This window comes from Bos mutus, chromosome 29, assembly GCF_027580195.1.
Source record: "Bos mutus isolate GX-2022 chromosome 29, NWIPB_WYAK_1.1, whole genome shotgun sequence".
Classification (NCBI taxonomy): Eukaryota; Metazoa; Chordata; class Mammalia; order Artiodactyla; family Bovidae; genus Bos; species Bos mutus.
In genome coordinates, this window is record NC_091645.1 from 17,536,250 (window position 1) to 17,556,605 (window position 20,356).

Here is a 20,356-nt window from a genome sequence, read left to right on the forward strand (position 1 = left end):
TGATATGTGTGTTAATGTTTAACTTGGGAATTTGACATCAGAATTATCTTCCAGTATAGACTAATGTGTCTGTATAAAGCGGAGATTGGTAAACTCTTACTTGTGGGCCAAATGTGGCCCACTTCTTGTTTTTGTATTGCCACCTAAGAATGGGTCTTGTTTTTGTTTTTAAATGATTAGAAAAAAATCAAAAGAAAAGTCATTTTTCATGGCACATGAAAATTACATATTCTGATTTCATTGTTCGTAAATAACCTTTGCCGTGCTCATTGTTTATATGTTATCTGTGACTGCTTTTGCACGACAGCTACAGAGTTGAGTAGTTGTAACAGAGACCATATAACCCAAGCCTAATATATTATCTGTCCTTTTATAGGAAGTTTGCCAATCCCTGATCTAAAGTTTTTATCATAACCTACTATGAATAAGTATTGGCCCAAGTATTGTGGAGGATATGTATCTAAGTACGTAGGGAGTTCAAGAAAACACAAAGAATTGGTCTACAATTTAGTTTCCCATGGCATCTCTTTGGGTGGGTAGAATTAGCAATGGTGAAATAAAGAGCTTACTGACTGTAAGCAATGATTCCCTTTTCAATATGCCCCTGCAGTATGGTCTAAGGCAGTTAGACCATAGCAGCGGTTAGAAGGCTTCTTGAAGGAGGTAAGATTGGAGTTGAGCTTAATCTTTACAGGAAGCTCATAATCAAGACAGTAAGTTTGTATTTATTTATAATTTTATGTACCTTTTTTGATTAGTCTATTGCTAAACATTCATTCTTTCCTACTGTGTTCCAAACTGAAGAGAAAAGATGAGTAAAACAAAGCTCTTGCTTACCTGGAGCTTATCTTCTGCGTATGAACCAGTGATGCAAATAAGTAGACAAATTGAGGTACATTTAGAGCAATATTGGAACATTGTGGAGGAGCACTGTAGTTCTCCAAGGGCTTGGATTATCAGGGAAGTCCTTGGAACATAACTAGAGGTTATACAGACTGACATGCAGAGAAAGGATATTTTAGGCAAAGAGCACAATAAACGCATAGACAGAGTGTAAATGTGAGAGTAAGAGGGGTGGGGGATGAAGCTGAAAAGGAAACTGAGGGCAGATTGCGACAGCTTTGCATAACTGGCTGGGAAATTTGAATTGTTCTCTAGAGGCAGTGGGGAAGCCATCAAAGGAGAGAGATACATAATCAGACTTTTATTTCAGAAAAAAAATACCCTGGTAACAGCAAGAAGAAGGAATTAGCATTAAGGCCATTGGAATAAAGTCTGTGGGAGTCAGTGAGGTCTGAACTAGATCAGTCATCATGATAATAAAGTGGAGAGGCTGAAGAGAATTTTCATAGTCTTAACCAGTAGGGCTTGATGCCCATGTATTCATGATACGAGAAAAATCTAAGCAGTGTCTCCTTCATTTGTTGCTACTTTAATTTTTACTGCTATCACATAGTATTACCCTGAAAAATTTAGTTTGCTTTCAGGCAAACTCATTCCATAATCCACACACTTTACTCTATACAAAGGTGAACATTAAAAATGGGTTCACAGTCAGAAAAGTAACTTCAGTTTCTTCCACTTGGGATATGTTTTGCTTCTGGAACTTTTTGCTTTACTTATTTTAGCACTGTGTTTGGGACCTTGACTATATTTCCAAATGAATTCTGTGATACAAATACTGTCATCAAGGTTTAATTGGGGTATGTTTATCCTATTGATACTATTTTCTCCAAGTTCTTGCTCATATTTTGTTATTAAACATAAAGTTCTTTCCAAAAAAAAAATAAAAATGGGTTCAAGGACTTCCTTGGCGGTCCATTGGTTAAGACTCGATGCTTCTAATGCAGGGGACATGGGTTAATCAGTTGTCTAAATACCTTTACATTTAGGAACTCTTACTGATAGTCCTGTGTATAGTTATTAAGACTGTTTTGATGTGCAAATTGCTCCTGTCTTAATTTTTGATGGGCTTTCCTGGTAGCTCAGATGGTAAAGAATCTGCCTGCAATGCAGGAGGCCCAGGTTCGATCTCTGGGTTGGGAAGATCCCCTGGAGAATGGAATGGCAACCCACTCCAGTATTCTTGCCTGGAAAATTCCCTGTCCAAGGAGCCTGGCGGGCTATAGTCCATGGGGTTGCGGAGTCAGACATGACTGAATGACTAAACACACTAATTTTTGACACTGGAAGAGATCAAATTAAAGATGCTTCAGATTAGTCATAATTAAGTCATAATTAAAAATTGGACTCAGTCTTCCTGAAATCTACCTGCCCTTCTTAGAAATGAGCAGTTTTCTCATGTTCTGAAGCTGATCTGATGTAAAATTGTACATAGCTAATAGGCTTATTCTTTAAGGACATGGAAGAAAATGGATTCTCTCTAAAAGCCAAGAATGTAAACCACTAAGAATTTGTCTCATGCTCATATTGTATCTGTTTGTCCTTTGGAGGCTTATGATGCTTGTCGGGTTTATATCTGGAAAGATTGGTGAGCATTTACTTTTGCCTCCTATACTTTAGGAAGTGCTGCTCTAGTTAAGAAATACTTTAATTTTAGAAATTTATGTTAAAATGTGCCACGATATTTGTTTACACTGTTGGTCTCCCATTTACTAGTTCATCTAGTTTCTCTTCTATCCTTGATAATCCTCTATACTTAAATGTCATCCTTTGAGAGGACATCTGTAATTGTGTGTGCCTTTAGATCACACACTAAATCCTATATGAGAGACCATTCTGACAAGGCAGGTTAACCGAATTGTTACTATTGTTTGCTAATTTTTCCCCAGAATCTGGTTAACAAAGCCTTCATTATTTATAGTTCCTAATGTATGTTTATATTAGAAGCTCTAAATAGCAAAATATGTGTGTTTCTAAAGTAAATAATACATTAACTGTAAATTTCAGGGGACTTAATCTCTTTTAAAAGTGAGCATTTTTATTCATCCAGTTTCAGATCTGTGAAACAATTTCTCTAGCATTCATCCAAACAGTTCGGAGCCTTGCTTACTCTCTGTGTCATAGTGCTAGAGCATCTTTCCCCTTGTTTGTGCTTTTAGTCAACATATATTGAACATTTCTTGAGCACCTACTTTATGCCAGGCAATGTAATCAAAATGAGGTATACAGTATATGGCTCTGGTATGATGAAAAAGAAGGATGTGTTAGTGAGTAATTAGTAACTAGCCAGCAACTGTCTATAGAACTGGAACTGTGATCTTAGTGATGTCTGATGTTTCAGAAGTCCATGCAACTGATTTGTCAACGTCCCTTCCAGGACTTGGTGCCAGAAATTATTGGGAATTCAAATAGCTCTGTGCTTCCAGAGTACTGTTACTAGTGCTTTGCTAGCACAGAGTTGGGTTTAATCAGGGTTGGCATTTTCGAGGTAATGTAACAGAGGGAAGGAGAGAAAAAGACAAGGAATTTGAAAGTGTGTGCAAAGGAGTATTTATAATGATGGAGCATGAAGTCTAAGTGAGGTAAGGGGGAAAGTAAGGATACAAAGGGAGTGCCAAACAGTGAATAGAGAGTAGGGTCAGTGGGTAGAGGTTCCACTGGAGTCAGGGAGTTGTCAAAATCAGTGTACTAGAGGGAGTCAGCTGGAAAGCGAGTTAGTAGAAACCAGAAAACAGGTTCCTTGAAATTGAAATCTTAGAAGGCGTGTGGTAATAGTAAGGTCTGAGCCCAATATGATCATTGAACTATTTGGTGAGATGGAATGGAAGATGTAACTTTCCATAAGGTTACTAAGCAAGAAAATGCTTTGAGGAGAAATCATTCTTACCTTTTAAGATCTTACTCAGATACTAATATTACCACCTATTTAAGGTCTTTCCAAATTTCTCACCTCTTCAGACAAAAATCTGATCTTTTTTCACAGTTCCATTATACCTGTTCATACGGAGTACCGTCAGTTGTTAAATAATTGGGAGGGCAAGAACCATGTCTTATTTACCTTTGGATTTCCAAGTCTGACGTAAATCATGACCTAACCTGCAACATAACCATATGTTTTTTCCATTGAGTTGAGAAGAGAAATAATGGTCAAGTGGAAATAAAGCTTTTGCAGTACAAAAGAGGAAATTGGTATCACAGCAAACTTGGTTAGAGACATGTCAGACATTTTTAATAACAGCTGAAGTTTTGACTTATCCATGTAGCCCTCCCTGTTAATTTCAGCTAGTACTGTTCTTCCTTTCCTGGTTTTTAGTTCATTAACTGTACTGTTTTTTAAAAAACAGGTTTTGATTAAAATAATTTTATTATTTTTATATGCCAGTTTTTATTTAATAAATTCATACATGTGTGCTAAGTCCTTTCAGTTGTGTCCAACTTTTGCTACCCTTTGAACTGTAGCCCGCCCGGCTTCTCTGTCCAATGGGATTCTCCAGGCAAGAATCCTGGAGGGAATTGCCATGCTGTCCTCCAGGGGATCTTTCAGACCCAGGGATTGAATGTTTGTCAGGCATGTCCTGCTTTGGCAGGGTTCTTTACCACTGGCACCACCTGGGAAGCCTAATAGCTTTATAACCTGTCTCTAAAAAGACTAAAATTCTTGTTAGTAGGGCCTAGAGTTTATAGGGCAGTAAAGGCTGTGTTCTAAAGAACCTACACAGATCAGATCAGATCAGTCACTCAGTCGTGTCCGACTCTTTGCGACCCCATGAATCTCAGCACGCCAGGCCTCCCTGTCCATTACCAACTCCCGGAGTTCACTCAGACTCACGTCCATCGAGTCAGTGATGCCATCCAGCCATCTCATCCTCTGTCATCCCCTTCTCCTCCTGCCCCCAATCCCTCCCAGGATCAGAGTCTTTTCCAATGAGTCAACTCTTTGCATGAGGTGGCCAAAGTACTGGAGTTTCAGCTTTAGCATTATTCCTTCCAAAGAAATCCCAGGGCTGGTCTCCTTCAGAATGGACTAGTTGGATCTCCTTGCAGTCTAAGGGACTCAAAAGAGTCTTCTCCAACACCACAGTTCAAAAGCAAAACAATCAATTCTTCGGCGCTCAGCCTTCTTCACAGTCCAACTCTCACATCCACACATGACCACAGGAAAAACCATAGCCTTGACTAAACGAACCTTTGTTGGCAAACTAATGTCTCTGCTTTTGAATATGCTATCTAGGTTGGTCATAACTTTCCTTCCAAGGAGTAAGCATCTTTTAATTTCATGCCTGCTGTCTCCATCTGTAGTGATTCTGGAGCCCAGAAAAATAAAGTCTGACACTGTTTCCACTGTTTCCCCATCTATGTCCCATGAAGTGATGGGACCGGATGCCATGATCTTTGTTTTCTGAATGTTGAACTTTAAGCCAACTTTTTCACTCTCCACTTTCACTTTCATCAAGAGGCTTTTTAGTTCCTCTTCACTTTCTGCCATAAGGGTGGTGTCATCTGCATATCTGAGGTTATTGATACTTCTCCCGGCAATCTTGATTCCAGCTTGTGTTTCTTCCAGTCCAGCGTTTCTCATGATGTACTCTGCATATAAAAGTTAAATAAACAGGGTGACAGTATACAGCCTTGACGAATTCCTTTTCCTATTTGGAGCCAGTCTGTTGTTCCATGTCCAGTTCTAACTTGCTTCCTGACCTGCATACAAATTTCTCAAGAGGCAGGTCAGGTGGTCTGGTATTCCCATCTTTCAGAATTTTCCACAGTTTATTGTGATCCACACAGTCAAAGGCTTTGGTATAATCAATAAAGCAGAAACAGATGCTTTTCTGGAACTCTCTTGCTTTTTCCATGATCCAGCGGATGTTGGCAATTTGATCTCTGGTTCCTCTGCCTTTTCTAAAACCAGCTTGAACATCTGGAAGTTCACGGTTCACATATTGCTGAAGCCTGGCTTGGAGAATTTTGAGCATTACTTTACTAGCGTGTGAGGTGAGTGAAATTGTGCGGTAGTTTGAGCATTCTTTGGCATTGCCTTTCTTTGGGATTGGAATGAAAACTGACCTTTTCCAGTCCTGTGGCCACTGCTGAGTTTTCCAAATTTGCTGGCATATTGAGTGCAGCACTTTCACAGCATCATCTTTTAGGATTTGGAATAGCTCCACTGGAATTCCATCACCTCCACTAGCTTTGTTCGTAGTGATGCTTTCTAAGGCCCACTTGACTTCACATTCCAGGATGTCTGGCTCTAGATGAGTGAAAATATCGTCGTGATTATCTGGGTCGTGAAGATCTTTTTTGTACAGTTCTTCTGTGTATTCTTGCCATCTCTTTTAATATCTTCTGCTTCTGTTAGGTCCATACCATTTCTGTCCTTTATCGAGCCCATCTTTGCATGAAATGTTCCTTTGGTATCTCTGATTAACTAGATCATTAATGTCGTTTCTAGGACATCGCAAATGGAAGAAGAGTGGTTACTATTATATTTCTGTTTATTGGAACATACAGTGGCATGTGTATGCAAGAGCTCAGTTGTCCTTGGTGAATGGAATCAACTGTCGGAAAACCAGAGAAAACTACTGTTGTATACAGCAATTTTTGGTGTAAAATTTTTTGAATTAAAATCAACAAAGGTTTCTTTGAAGGGAAACTCTGGAAGTATCTTTAGTGTTCATAAATCCACATTTCCTGGAAAAGTCTCAACAGGCTCTGAAGATAAGTTTTTTGTTAAGCATCCTGTGTAGTGCAGAGATGTATAACTATGTTGCTGCTTTTCTTCTCTGCAAACAAGAAGTGAATGGGTTTAGAGTCTTTCACATACAGTATTGCTGAGAACTTCCAGCATAACAAAGATACAGTTTGTCCTATCAGAGTTGACATTTCATCTAATCACTTCATCAGTGAGTCACAGCATGGCTCTTTTCATCAAATTTCCTTGTTTATTTCATTTTCAAGGTTTATTGCCTGGTATCAATCACTTCTGTAGCTGAGATTTTCATACCTTTAGAAAGTTTTGTGCCTGCCACAGATACCAGTACTATAAGTTTCATAGATATTAACTAATATGTTCATGACCTAGCTTCTGCTATTACCGTAAAGTTGTAATTTTAGTATTACCTATGTTAGTAATGTTTTCATAAGTTTTATTTTTAGCAAATCTCAGTTTGTATGCTTTTTTTTTAACTAACACAAGATTTATTAATATCCCTCTGTCAACTGTGTACAGGGTAGTTTGATAGAAAACTTGGAAAACAACCTTTCGAAATAGTCCAGATTCATAGTTCATGTCAAACAAACTTGTATTCTAAATAATTTTGACAAGCCACATTAACATGAAATGCAAGAATACAGTATAATATGAAGTAAAATGAAGTTTAAAGAAGCAGGTTTTACATTTCATATCTCTAGGGAGTCCTTTAAGCCAGTTAGACTATTCAGAGGAATTACCTATATGCTATTAAAAATAATTGCATTAGTATGTTCCAAAGCTACATTTTTATTTCTTTTGCCTTTTTTTTTTAAAGGAAAGAACGCTTGGTGTATGTGGGTATTAGTATTGAAAACATCATTCCTCCACAAGTAAGTTTCTGGTTTATAGTATTTTTAGACAGGAGACTGCCAAAAGTGTTCTAAAATTTAACTCACTTTGTTATATGAGTGGTTTTAAACATATAATATACCACTTTTATTAAAAATGAAATTTAGCACTTTCAAAAAATCACCCATTTCCCTTATGATTGAAATTTTGTGTGAACAGATAGCCCCAAAATGTAACATTGCATCCGAACCAGGTTTACAGCTCACCCCTATATGGGGTTTATGTTCTGATTTTTTACCCTAAATTGGGTAATTTGTTTTTAGCTTCTTTATGTGCTGATTATGTAAAGTGACTAAAAAATGGTTCAGGGATATTTGGTTTTTTATTTCCTACTTTTGGGGGTAATCAGAAACTCCAATTTGTGTCCTTACAGTTTGGTTTCTTTGAAGGGATATCATTGTTTTGCATTTATTAATCTAATTAGTAATTAAGAAAGGTATGTCATGAGTGAAAATATATGTGACATGGTTTTCATTTGAAATGAAGACATTGTCTTCATTTCAAATGCAGTTTCATTCCAGGCTTAATTAAATCACACACTGAAATCACCTGTCTGGTTAGTTATTTTTCTGGAGCACCATGTCCCTTTCTTCTTCTAAATCCATTATTTCATTTATTCAGCATATCTGTTGACTTATTTTATGTGTGTTAACTTTAGTTATTAGTAGGTAGACTTCATCATGATTGTTTTAAAAGAGGTAACTATAAACTCACAAAAGCGTAAGTTTGATACAGAAGTATTTTCATCCTTTGATCCATCAGTATTATTTTTAATCTCTATACTGAGTGTTACCCTGTTTATTCAGTTTGGAGGCGACCGTTACACTTTTTTTTTTTAACCTTTCACATGTGCTGCCTAGATGGACTTTAGAAAGCTATTAATTCCGAGGAACTTTGTTCTGTCATAATAACCTGTATATTTATTATCATATTTTTAAACCAGGAGCCAGATTTTTCGGAAGATCATGAAGAAAAGAAAAAAGATTCAAAAAAATCCAAAGCAAACTTGCTTGAAAGGAGGTCGACAAGAACACGGAAATGTATAAGTTACAGGTATGAAATCTGTGGAAATGAAAGAGTGGAAACTGTTTTTAAAACAACCTTGATTTTACCATTACAGTGATCATTAGAAGTTGTATATATATTTCTTATTCACTGTCTTTAGAATCAGAATTTTAGAGCAGCCAACATCATCTTTTTCAAATGTACATTTGTTCATGCTGTCCTCTTCTGTTTAACATACTCTGCCCAATTTCTATAGCTCTGGGGATGAGGACTGACGCCTTTAACGAGGCCCAGAGGCACTGCACAGTCTGCCCTGCTCTTGCCTTTCAGCTCCACCTCATCCACATTTTTCCCTTTCTCTCAAGTTAGCCACATTGTCTTCTTTCAGTCCCTTTGTGCAGACTGATTACTCTGCCTTGAAATTCCCTTCTATTTTTTTAACCTTGTTAAATAACAACCTTCTCTTAATCAAATCCCTCTATTATATGCCCTTATAGCAACCAGTTCTTCTCCTTGAGAGCACTTCTGTAGTTGTAACAATTGTGATTTTTATTTTTTGATTAATATTGCTCTCCTACACTACACTGTTAACATGAAGGGAAGTACCATGTCCGCGTTATGCATCCCTCTGTTTTTACAGCTAGCATAGTGCTCCATTGGTGCCCATTGAAAGACTCAGTTAATGCGATCTGGTTTACCATCTGCCTTCAGAAATACACCACAGAGAGACTTTTCCATGGTCACTCTGTTAGCAGCTAAACCTGGACTAAAATCTTACCCTCTAATTGTTTGTTCATCTAGTGTTCTCTCCATTAAACCACCCTGTCTCATTCAAATAATACATAACTGATATTTTAATTATTTTAGACCATTGTTACACAACAACAAAAGTCTTTTAACTTGAATAACTTGAGATAAGAAGCAAAATTGACTTTATAGAACTTTGAGCTTGCTTCCTGTTTATAAACTTTCGTCAGTGATCATGAAAGAACTCCCCTTGTGTAGTTTCTGTTGTTACTGTTAAAACTTATAAAATGCATTAGATCAGTAAGAGTAAAATCCTTAATGGTTATGGGAATGGTGTCTGTCTTATTCTTTTTAAAAAAAGAAAGACTTTGAAAAAGAAAAGGTACCTTTTTTTAAAATAAAATTATTATAATTAGTGAAGTCAAAACCTAATGGAAAGTTCAAGTGTTAAAGTCACTTCTACTACAACACAACCAATACATTCCTAAAAATTGCCATTGTTTCAGAATCTCACAATAAAAGCCATAGAGATTATGGAAAATATGGTGTTAGAAGCAAACAAAAATTTCATTAGTGACACATTAAAAAATATTTATAAAAATGGCAGTACCATTGGACACATGTTAAATGCTTAAGAGATAACATAAATACTACAATAAATAATGACATTTTATGTTGAAAAAGCCCTGAAGCTTGTCTGCAGAAGTGATTGTGAGGAGAGTTGCAGTTTGTAATATATCGTATAGTGGCATGAAGGGTTTTAAAAATCAGCCAGAAAGTTGTAATACTAGGTGTGGATGGTTGTAGCTTATAGCACACGTGATGTGTTTGTTTTGTGTATTCCTATGTGCAGTTTTCTGTATTTACCTAGTGTTTCTCGTGAAGAAAATTATGTATAAGCTAGTATGAAATACATGTTATGTTTGAAGTATTTCCTAATATATCAGTCATGTTGGAACAAATTTACATAATCAGAATAAGCATTGTAGGAGAACTATATTGTCCATCTGAATGCAGAATCCCAAAGAATAGCAAGGGGAGATAAGAAAGCCTTCCTCAGTGATCAGTGCAAAGAAATAGAAGCAGTACAATGGGAAAGACTAGAGATCTCTTCAAGAAAACTAGAGATCTCTTCAAGAAAACTAGAGATACCAAGGGAACATTTCATGCAAAGATGGCCACAATAAAGGACAGAAACAGTATGGACCTAACAGAAGCAAAAGATATTAAGAAAAGGTGGCAAGAATACACAAAAGAACTGAAAAAGATCTACCTTTTTTAAATCCAGCTTGAACATCTGCAAGTTCACGGTTCACTTACTGTTGAAGCCTGGCTCGAGAATTTTGAGCATTACTTTGCTAGTGTGTGAGATGAGTGCAGTTGTGCAGTAGTTTGAACATTCTTTGGCATTGGCCTTCTTTGGGATTGGAATGAAAACTGACCTTTTCCAGTCCTGTGGCCACTACTGACTTTTCCAAATTTGCTGACATATTGAGTGCAGCACTTTCACAGCATCATCTTTTAGGATTTGAAATAGCTCAACTGGAATTCCATCACCTCCACTAGCTTTGTTTGTAATGATGCTTCCTAAGGCCCACTTGACTTCGCATTCCAGGATGTCTGGCTCTAGGTGAGTGATCATACCATTGTGGTTATCTGGGTCGTGAAGATCTTTTTGGTTCTGTGTATTCTTGCCACCTCTTCTTAATAGAGGAGTTTATTAAGGGATAGAGTTTAGGTGACATTTAAATGAAGAGTAAGGCTCAAAGCAAAAGCAGACTGCATGGTTGACATAGGGTCCTCTTTCCTTGAAAACGATGAAGATAAAAGTAAAGTGTAGGGTGTTGTGTCCAACAGCTTATGCAAACTGAGTCTGAAATGTAAATCAAAACTTTTTATTTGTGTTAAAAGTGACTTAGATCCTCTGGTCGAGGGTGGGAGTTTCTTGCTTATTGATACAATTTCCTTTGTTCAAAGATTCTGATACTCTCTGAATTTAGAAGACACAGTATCTCAATAAGAAGGTAGTAGTGGCTCAAAGAAATAGATTGTTGGGGACACAGTTTTGAGGGCATTAACTGTGGCCCCCTTTGCCTGGCAAAGTAATAAAAATTTTCTACTTCAAAAAAAAAAGAAGAGGAACTGGATTATTATGACATTTTACAGCTGCATCATGTCCTTGGGAAAATTCCCATTTTTCCATTAACTTTGCATCTGGCTTGATCTGTATCTCTTCTTCTAGCCTCCTGAATAGATGGACAGATTTTTTTTCTTTGTCAGAATTCCTCTTAAGAAAAAGCTCAGTTATATCTACAAGGATGTTTTTCATAGCATTATATGAAAAGATTGGAGGTAAAGTGCTGCATTTAAAAGTATTTTGTAGAAGAAGAGTTCTTAGCCTGAAATTTGTGATTCCTCTGAAATATGTAAAACTTTATGTTTCTATAAGTATATATATATTTTCCTAGAAAGGAAGTCTGTAGCTGTAATGAATGTCTCAACTCCAGAGGGCAAAGTATTTGCTTATTAGTCTTATGTGTGTTGTTAATCACTGGATAACTTTAATCCAGTGCTATCCGGTTTACTGTGGTTATGGGTTCTCTTTCTTGTTGTGTGGTATGGAAATCAGTAGCCATATATCACTGTTGAGCACTTGAAATATGGCTAGTGAGGAACAGCATTTTTTATTTTAATAAATATGTATAGCCACATGAGCCTAGTAATTACTATGCTTAGCCCAGTCTTCATTAAGTTCCCCTATCTTTTTTAATATAAATTTATTTATTTTAATTGGAGGTTAATTACTTTATAGTATTTTCCATACATCAGCATGAATCTGCCACAGGTATACATCACCTCAGTTCTAAAGTGAAAGGAGCTTTGTATGTGAAAAAAATCTCAGGAATCATCTAGTCTTGTATTTTTTTTCTTTAGGTGAAAGAAAAAGCTCTTTTGAGAAAGAGTACATTGACCTAGTTTCAAAATTTTGACTATCTGTATAAGAATTTCAGTAATAATGATAATATAGTATTTAAGAGCAACAATAATATATTCCTCACACTTAGTATTATTTCTGGAATACTAAGTTTGTTCAGTTTACTCTGTCATATGATTTGTATAATTGGGGTAGCAAACTATGACCTGTGGGCCAGTCCAGCTCATTACTGGTTTGTGTATACCACATGGCCTGGGAGTGGCTTTTATATTTATAAATGGTTGAGAAAAGAAAACAGAAGGAGAAAAGTATTTGAAAATCACGTGAAATTCATATCACAGTGTCTAAAAAATAAAGTTTATTGGAACACTAGTTACATTCATTCACTTTTTGTCTGTGGCTGATTTTGCACTACAGTGGCAGAGTTGAGTAGTTACAACAAATACTGTATAGTCTACAAAGCCTAGGATGTTTACTATCTGGCTGTTTAAAAAATACTTGTTGATGTTTGGTATAGATACTCTTTAAAAGTAAAATAACAACAACTTAGATACTGGTTTCTATTGTACCAAAGAAATTGAAGTTAACAGGAGTATGGGATGATCTAATCCAAGTTCCACAGCCCTAAAGTACCAGAGAACAGTTTCATATTCTGGCCTTTTTTATTTTAGAGGCAATTTTTCTAGTCCGTATGTCAGGACAGGCTATAATGTGATTGTTGTATGTATTTTAGATTTGATGAGTTTGACGAAGCAATTGATGAAGCTATAGAAGATGATATCAAAGAGGCTGATGGAGGAGGTACGTGTTTATCATTCTCTTTTCTTCATCTCACTTGGCCAGTACATTAATTAAAATGCCCTGATTAAAGAGCAGTAAGCAAGCATATTTTCTCATTCTCCTCAGTGTGTATCACGATCACTACTGATGTTGACTGTAATTGAAAATAACCCGTGGACATGGAGCCAGTGTGTAGACTCAGCTTACTAATTGTTTTAAAAGTGTGCTGTGCTTAGTTGCTCAGTCATGTCCAATTCTTTGCGAACCCATGGACTGTAGCCCACCAGGTTCCTCTGTCCATAGGATTTCCCAGGCAAGAATACTGGAGTGGGTTGCCACGTCCTTCTCTAAATCTTCCTGACTCAGGAAGCAAACCCGCATCTCCTGCAGTGGCAAGAAAATTCTTTGCCAGTGAGCCACCTGGAAAGCTCCATTTAATACGATAAACAAATGTAAAACTTTCTTGAAAACTCTGTCAGGTAAAGCTGTGAGAAAATTGCATAGCTCTAGGAAGAAAATAAATAAATGAAAAAGCTGCTAAGGACAATCTGTAGATGTTAAAGGGAAACTTTTAATAAACATAGAGTTGTCTTTATCTCTCCCTCCCTCTCTTCCCCTCAACCCTACATCCTTGCCCCTGGACTCAGGAGTTGGCCGAGGAAAAGATATCTCCACCATCACAGGCCACCGTGGAAAAGACATCTCTACTATTTTGGATGAAGAAAGAAAAGAAAATAAACGACCCCAGAGGGCAGCTGCTGCTCGCCGGAAGAAACGCCGGCGACTGAATGACCTGGACAGTGACAGCAACCTGGATGAAGAGGAGAGCGAGGATGAATTCAAGATCAGTGATGGGTGCGTGGTCTGTTGGTAGATCCCATATCCTAGGTTGAGGCTTGAACAGGGCTTCCAACCAAACTTGGTCCTGATGGGGCTTTTGTTCTGCATGTAGACGGTCTGTTTTCAGGGTACTTAAAACAGATTCAACAGTGCTGATTTTGGCTCTTTCTAGATTAAAACGAAGTTTTATGGGTGTTTGGGGTTACAAGGAGTCAGACACAACTGAGCGGCTGAACGACAATAATTATTTATTTTTTGACCAAGCCATGCACCATGTGGGATCTTAGTTCCGTGACCAAAGATTGAACCCATGCACCTTGCATTGGTTCCCAGTCAAATGTGAGAAATGGGCAGGTATAAGTAATTAGAAACTATTTTCTGGTGACCTATAGGGGTTTGGGTTGGGGCATGTAATTCTATACTGAATTACAGTATAGAAGCTTTCTTCTGTACTGTCAGGAAGCCTCTCTACAGAGCAGATATATGGAAGGAATGCCACAGAGTTTCTCCTCTCAGATTGTTAGTGGAGGAAACAAACATATAAACTACGGAAAAGTCCTTCTGCATGTTTGCTACTAAAACATAAGGCAGGGTACAGAAGAGGGCCATATCAATCCAGGGAGGTCAAGGAAGGCCTCAGAGTGGAAATAAAGCTCTATCTGAAATGTAAAGAATGAATTGGGCAGATTGATGAATTTGGGATTAGAAGCAGTATAAAGAAAAAAGTATTCTAAGCAAAGAAATCCTGTCCAGGGCAGCCAGGCATAAAATGTCACAGAATATTTAGGAAACTCCTGGTTTGTCAGGATAAAAAGAATTAAGGTAGCATCAGAGATTGCCCTGCTGGAGATGTAGCCAAGGCATAAAAAGGAACCAGATGATGGAGTTTTGTGTTTGTCCTGCATAAGAATGATGGAAACCCACTGAAGAGTTTTAAATACCAGACTAATATGAGGTTTATGTTTCAGAAAGATTCATCCTGGAATTCATTGGTAGGATTTATTGAGGTAAAATGAGCATAGATTAAAGAGATTTTGGGGAATTGCTGTAGTAGTTTTGATGGGATATGAGACCCTGAACTGAGAAAAGATATCAGGTTTGAGATATCTTTATGAAGTAGACTCAGGAGGAATTAGTCATTGATATGAGAAATGAACAGGGAGAAAGAAATTGGGATAAATTCCAAGTTTCTGCCTTGAATTACTGGATGGGTTGATAGTACCAAATACCAGGCTAGAGAACAGAAGAAAGGAGTAGCCTAGGAAATAATGAGTTCATTTTTGGACATGTTGAATTTGAGGCACATGGGGGACTTCCTAAGAGGCAAAAGCAATTTATGTACAAAAATGAGCATCAATTGATCTTCATAACTCCTTCTTAAAAAAAAAAATGGGTGCAAAACAGCTCTTCATTCTATAAACAGGGAAATTGATCCAATGACCTAGAGATTTCCATTAAACACTGCTTAATAATTTCAGTGGACTTGTTAGAATTTGAACTCAGAACTCCAAAATGGGTTCATGGTTCTAAGTGTACCATCATAATTCATCCGGTTTCTCTTGGATAGATCTCAGGATGAATTCGTTGTATCTGATGAGAACCCAGATGAGAGTGAAGAAGACCCACCATCTAATGATGACAGTGACACTGATTTCTGTAGCCGAAGACTAAGGCGACACCCCTCCCGGCCTATGAGGCAAAGCAGGCGTTTGCGGAGAAAGACCCCAAAGAGAAAGTGCTCTGACGATGATGAGGAGGAAGAGTCTGAGGAGAACAGCAGAGACTCTGGTAAAGATAATTCGTATCCACAGCTCACTAAGGAAATTCTTGTAACTTCTGGAATTAAAATCTTTTAAAATAAAATTCTGTTCAGTTGTAATATAAACTGTCTGATGAAACTTTGTGTTCTATTCTTACAACTCACCACTGATTAAATCTTTCACATAAAGCAGGTCTGAGAAGACAGATAAGGACGGATGTGTTAACTTCATGCCAAACTCGTTTACAGTCGTGATGAATCCTTTTGGTGCCGTGTGTTTCCATGCCTAGACTTCACCTCCAGAGTGTTTCTTGGGAATTGTTTTTATTTTATTTTATTTTTTTTGGGAATCGTTTTTAATAATCTGAGAACGTTTTTCCTCAGATGTCTAGCTGTTAGAGAAAGATCACTAATTATCTCTAACATTTAGATCATAATCAGTAATTTATTAGTTTGTATAAGTTATCAGTGTTATTTATATCTATGTTATTTATATCTATGCACATCCCTATTAATTAAAGAGAGGCACGGCAGCTAAAACGACAGATAAGATGCTCCATGGGATTGGCAGATAGGTAGCTGTCGTCTTACTTAGGAAATGCTACAGACAGGAGTATTATATCCCAACTCGGGCCAGGTTGTGGAGTTTTTTGTTTTGTTTATCTTTTTTTCTAAACCTTTTGAGTAAGTGGAGACATCAGGCCCCTTTATCAGTGATTATTTGCTGAAAACAAGAACATTTTCTTATATAACCATAGTATAATATCAAAGTAGGGAATTTTTATATTGATAAAATACCATTAACTTATCAATAGTACACATTCAGATATCATCAGGTGCCCCAATATTGTCCTTTATGTAAACGTTTTTTTCCTGGTTGAGGGTCCAGTTCAGGATTAGGTTATGCATTTATTCATGTCTCCTTGGTCTTCTTTTATCTGTAATATTCCTGAAATGTTGTCTTTGTTGACCACAACATTTTTTAAGAATACACACTAGTTATTTTGTAAAATATAACTCATTTGGTTTTATGTTTCCTTGTGATTAGATTCTCGTTATACATTTTTGGCCAGAATATCACATAATTAATGTATGCCCTCCAAGTCTTTGTTATTTTCCCTTTGTAATTAATAAGTAATCCATACAAGATATTTTGAGGCTGTAAATACCTTGTTCTTATCAGATGTTGTATCCACTAGTTTTAGCATTTGTTGATGATTTTCTAACTCCTTCCTTCCTATTTATTACTTGCTATTCTATAAGAAAGAGCTTTCTGTTCTGCCCTGTATATTTATTTCTTTGGTATCAGTATGGATTTAATGGATTCTTATTTTGGTCTTATTACCATCACTATTTTGACTCAGTTTGTCCTAGATTTGGCCTCTGGGGACCCCTTTAAACTGTTGGCTAGCAGTTTTTAAGTATTTGAAATCCATTAGAGAACAAAGCTAGATGTGATGATTCAGTGAAATGTGTTAGCTTTCCTGAAAACTACTCTGACATAATGCCATATCCTGATTTTGGTGTATTGATCAGAGATGATGTGACAAGAAGAGTGCTATTTAGCAGTGCTTTGAGAGTTAAAGTAGCTCTGTGAGTTGTGTTCAGCAGATTTTAATTCTGCATGGGTAAAAGCCAAACGTATAACCCCAGTTCTGTACTTGAAACAGGCTCATCAGTTTTCTGTGGTTAGAAAGTTTAACCTCTGCAGTGCATTGTAATGCTATGAATGTAGCCATACAGCTGTATTCATAGGAACAGCAGGTTATCATGAGGCAGAACAGTAACCATCCACCAAGAAGAACAGTTGTGGCAGCCATGCAGCTGACTGGGTAGCTCTAGGTTGTATGAGATAAGGTTTATGAAAAACTTTTTTTTGGCTGTGCCACGGGATCTTAGTTCCCCCACCAAAGATTGAACCCAGGCCCTTGGCAGTGAGAGCACAGAGCCACTGGACTGCCAAGGGAATTCCCAATAAAACATTTTTTAACCTTGAGGTTGACTGCTAGTAGGATACATTTGTGAGCTTCGGCATTAAAACTCCCCTGAGATGTACTCATATTATTAAGAAGAAAATTAGAGATTTATAAAAGTTACTGTTCATTTAAAAGTTATGACTGAACTCTGTGTAATAGCTTTATATTTTTATAAGCTAAACTAACATTTCTGTTTGGTGGAATTGAAAATTAAAATTTGTACTTCTTTTTCCTTTCTACCCACCCCCCTTTTTTTTTTAAACAGAAAGTGACTTTAGTGATGACTTTAGCGATGATTTTGTAGAAACTCGGCGAAGAAGGTCTAGAAGGAACCAGAAGAGACAAATTAACTACAAGGAAGATTCAGAAAGTGATGGCTCCCAGAAGAGTTTACGACGTGGTAAAGAAATCAGACGAGTTCACAAGCGTAGGCTCTCTAGCTCAGATAGTGAAGGTAAGGAATAGCTCTCCAGTTTACGGACATTTGGGCAAGGCAGTAGTACAAATTATAAAGTGAACTCACGATTATGATTCTGTACCATTTCTTAGAAATTTAATATAGCCCATAGTATCTTTGAGATAAAACCCATTATTTTATGCCTGGTTAGCTTGTAGTTTAAATAACTGATGCTTGATAAGATAATAATTTTTAAGTTCTTAATTGTAATAATTAAATTCTTCATTGAAACTAGAAGAGTTTCAGAAAATTGTGATCTGTTAACAAGATTTCTTTTGCTTGTTGATAATTTATGGCCTTCATTTTGAAATAACCTCCTGTGCCCTGAATAGCTGAACAGTTGCAAGTCAAGAGTGCCTACTGTCTCTCTTCACTTTGACAGTGACCTTTAGTCAGTAAACTTTTATTTCTTAATAGCTTTAGCTGTGCACAATACCAGAATTACAAGTTCTAAAATATGAATTTGTGATGTCCATTTAGTCTTTGTAGTTTATTCTAGAGTTCTTCTCATTTTAAATGATTCTAACCTTCACCTTCCCCTATTTCTTTTTTATATATTTAATTCTCCATTGTTTATGATCTGTATTGAAGATTGTTTGCTTTCATAGATCCTTGTCAATTAAGTTTGAGCCCAGGCCAGGACAGTAAGGGAAAAAAATGTTTGGGTATGGGGGACTAAAGAAGGGAGGTAAACATCTGGGTGAATGTGTATCTCTTCTTGTGTCATTAAAGAGAAATATAAATTCATTAATTCAGCTATTAAAAACAAATACTTAATGAACTATCACTGTCCTAGGCACTGGGAATAGAACAGTGAAAAGAATAACCAAAATATAGCTTCCTCATGTAACTCTTATTTTTGTTGGGGGAAGAGAGACAATAAATAACCATGACAAATAAATAGATATATTAGGTGTAGATAAGTGCTGTGGAGAAAAGTAGAAAGGGAAGGTTGGGGGAGTAGTTGGAATTTCAGATAGAGTACCAAGGGAATGCCTCCCTCAGAAGTCAGCATTTGAGTACAGACCTAAAAAAAAGAGTTGATTCCCACCTGTGGTGAGTGGGGACTATTACCCAAAGGTGGGGTCTGGGTGCTCACCACACAAAAGCCAATAAATAGGCCAGATTGGTGGAAAGGAAAGTTTGCTTTATTTTAGATGCCAGGCACTGGTGAGAGGTGGAAGGAGTTGGTGAGGGATGGGAAGGGTGGACATCTGTTCAAAGGCTGACTCCCCTCCTGACAAGCAGGGCATGAAAGATTTTATAGGCTGAGGGAAGGGGCTGCATGCAGAAGCAGCACAGTCAACTCAAATTGGTCATCAGTCGTCTGACCAGCATCCTCTTGGTTGTTTTAGGTACGGTTAATCTTTAGTTCTAGGGTTGGTTTATTCCTGTTTCTTTGAAGTCATTCTTGGGATTGTAGCAGCTCATGTCACAACTAGTCTGGTCATCATGTAGTTAACTTCTTCACCTGGGGTTTCAGTATCTGTAAGACAGCTCACAGGATGAGGCTCAGAATGTTATCTGTAGCCCTTGAGAAGTAACTAAAGGTCATTGACTATGCTTAATGACTACTTTATTATTATTTGATCTCCTTTGGCTGTTTTTCTTTGTTTCTGCATTTTCTCATTTCTCTGATAAAACTTATTCTTTGACTAAAGTTTTCCACAGAATTTAGTCTGTGGAAACGCAAGCAGAAGACAAGGGGGGCAAGGACCATAGAGTCTTGCTCCATTTAGTACCATATTGGATAGTTAGATAATGCAGTAGGCCATTGTATAGACTTTGGACTTTATTATTGTGAAATGAGAAATAATTGGAGGATTTTGCACAAAGGAGTGATATTATCTGACTTACATTTTAATATGGCATCTATGTTATGAGTAAATTAAAGGGTATAAGAGGGAATCTAGGAGTCTAGTTCTGGGGGGTCATTAAAATAGGCCTGGTGAGAGATGATGGTGGTTGAGACTAGAGCAGTAGCAGTAAAGGGGTGAAAAGCAGTGAAATTATGAATATATTTGAATATAGCCCACAGAATTTACTGTTGGATTAGATGGGAAAAAGAAAGGAATCAAGGATGGCTGAGTGATTAGAAGAATCGAGTTGCCAATAACGAAGATGATAGAGACCAGAATTGTGCAAGGTTGAGGAGAAAGTGTTGGAGCTTGGTTCTGCCTGTTTAGAAATCCAAGCATAGATGTTGAATAGGCAGTTTGATACATGAGCCTGGAATTTAGGGATTGGTTGCCTAAAACAAATGTGAGAGTCACCATCAAATGGGTGGTATGCAAAGCCATGAGACCAGGTGAGATCAAGTATAGATAAAAAAGAAAACGTTTAAGGGCTACCAAGG

At 37.1% G+C, this 20,356-nt stretch overlaps 1 protein-coding gene and 1 long non-coding RNA gene across 2 annotated transcripts in view; both read left to right on the forward strand.

Annotated features, from left to right (window-relative positions):
- Positions 1-20,356, forward strand: part of RSF1 (remodeling and spacing factor 1) — a 153,181-nt gene that overhangs the window by 120,124 nt on the left and 12,701 nt on the right. Inside the window, exons 10-15 of the mRNA XM_005908064.3 lie at positions 7,428-7,482; positions 8,445-8,554; positions 12,922-12,989; positions 13,616-13,823; positions 15,376-15,596; positions 17,809-17,997. Coding sequence (XP_005908126.2) covers positions 7,428-7,482; positions 8,445-8,554; positions 12,922-12,989; positions 13,616-13,823; positions 15,376-15,596; positions 17,809-17,997 — 851 coding nt within the window. The remainder of the gene's footprint in view (positions 1-7,427; positions 7,483-8,444; positions 8,555-12,921; positions 12,990-13,615; positions 13,824-15,375; positions 15,597-17,808; positions 17,998-20,356) is intronic.
- Positions 6-6,804, forward strand: LOC138986263 (uncharacterized). The gene is made up of 2 exons (XR_011463123.1): positions 6-5,895; positions 6,353-6,804. It is a non-coding gene; the product is annotated as an uncharacterized lncRNA (long non-coding RNA).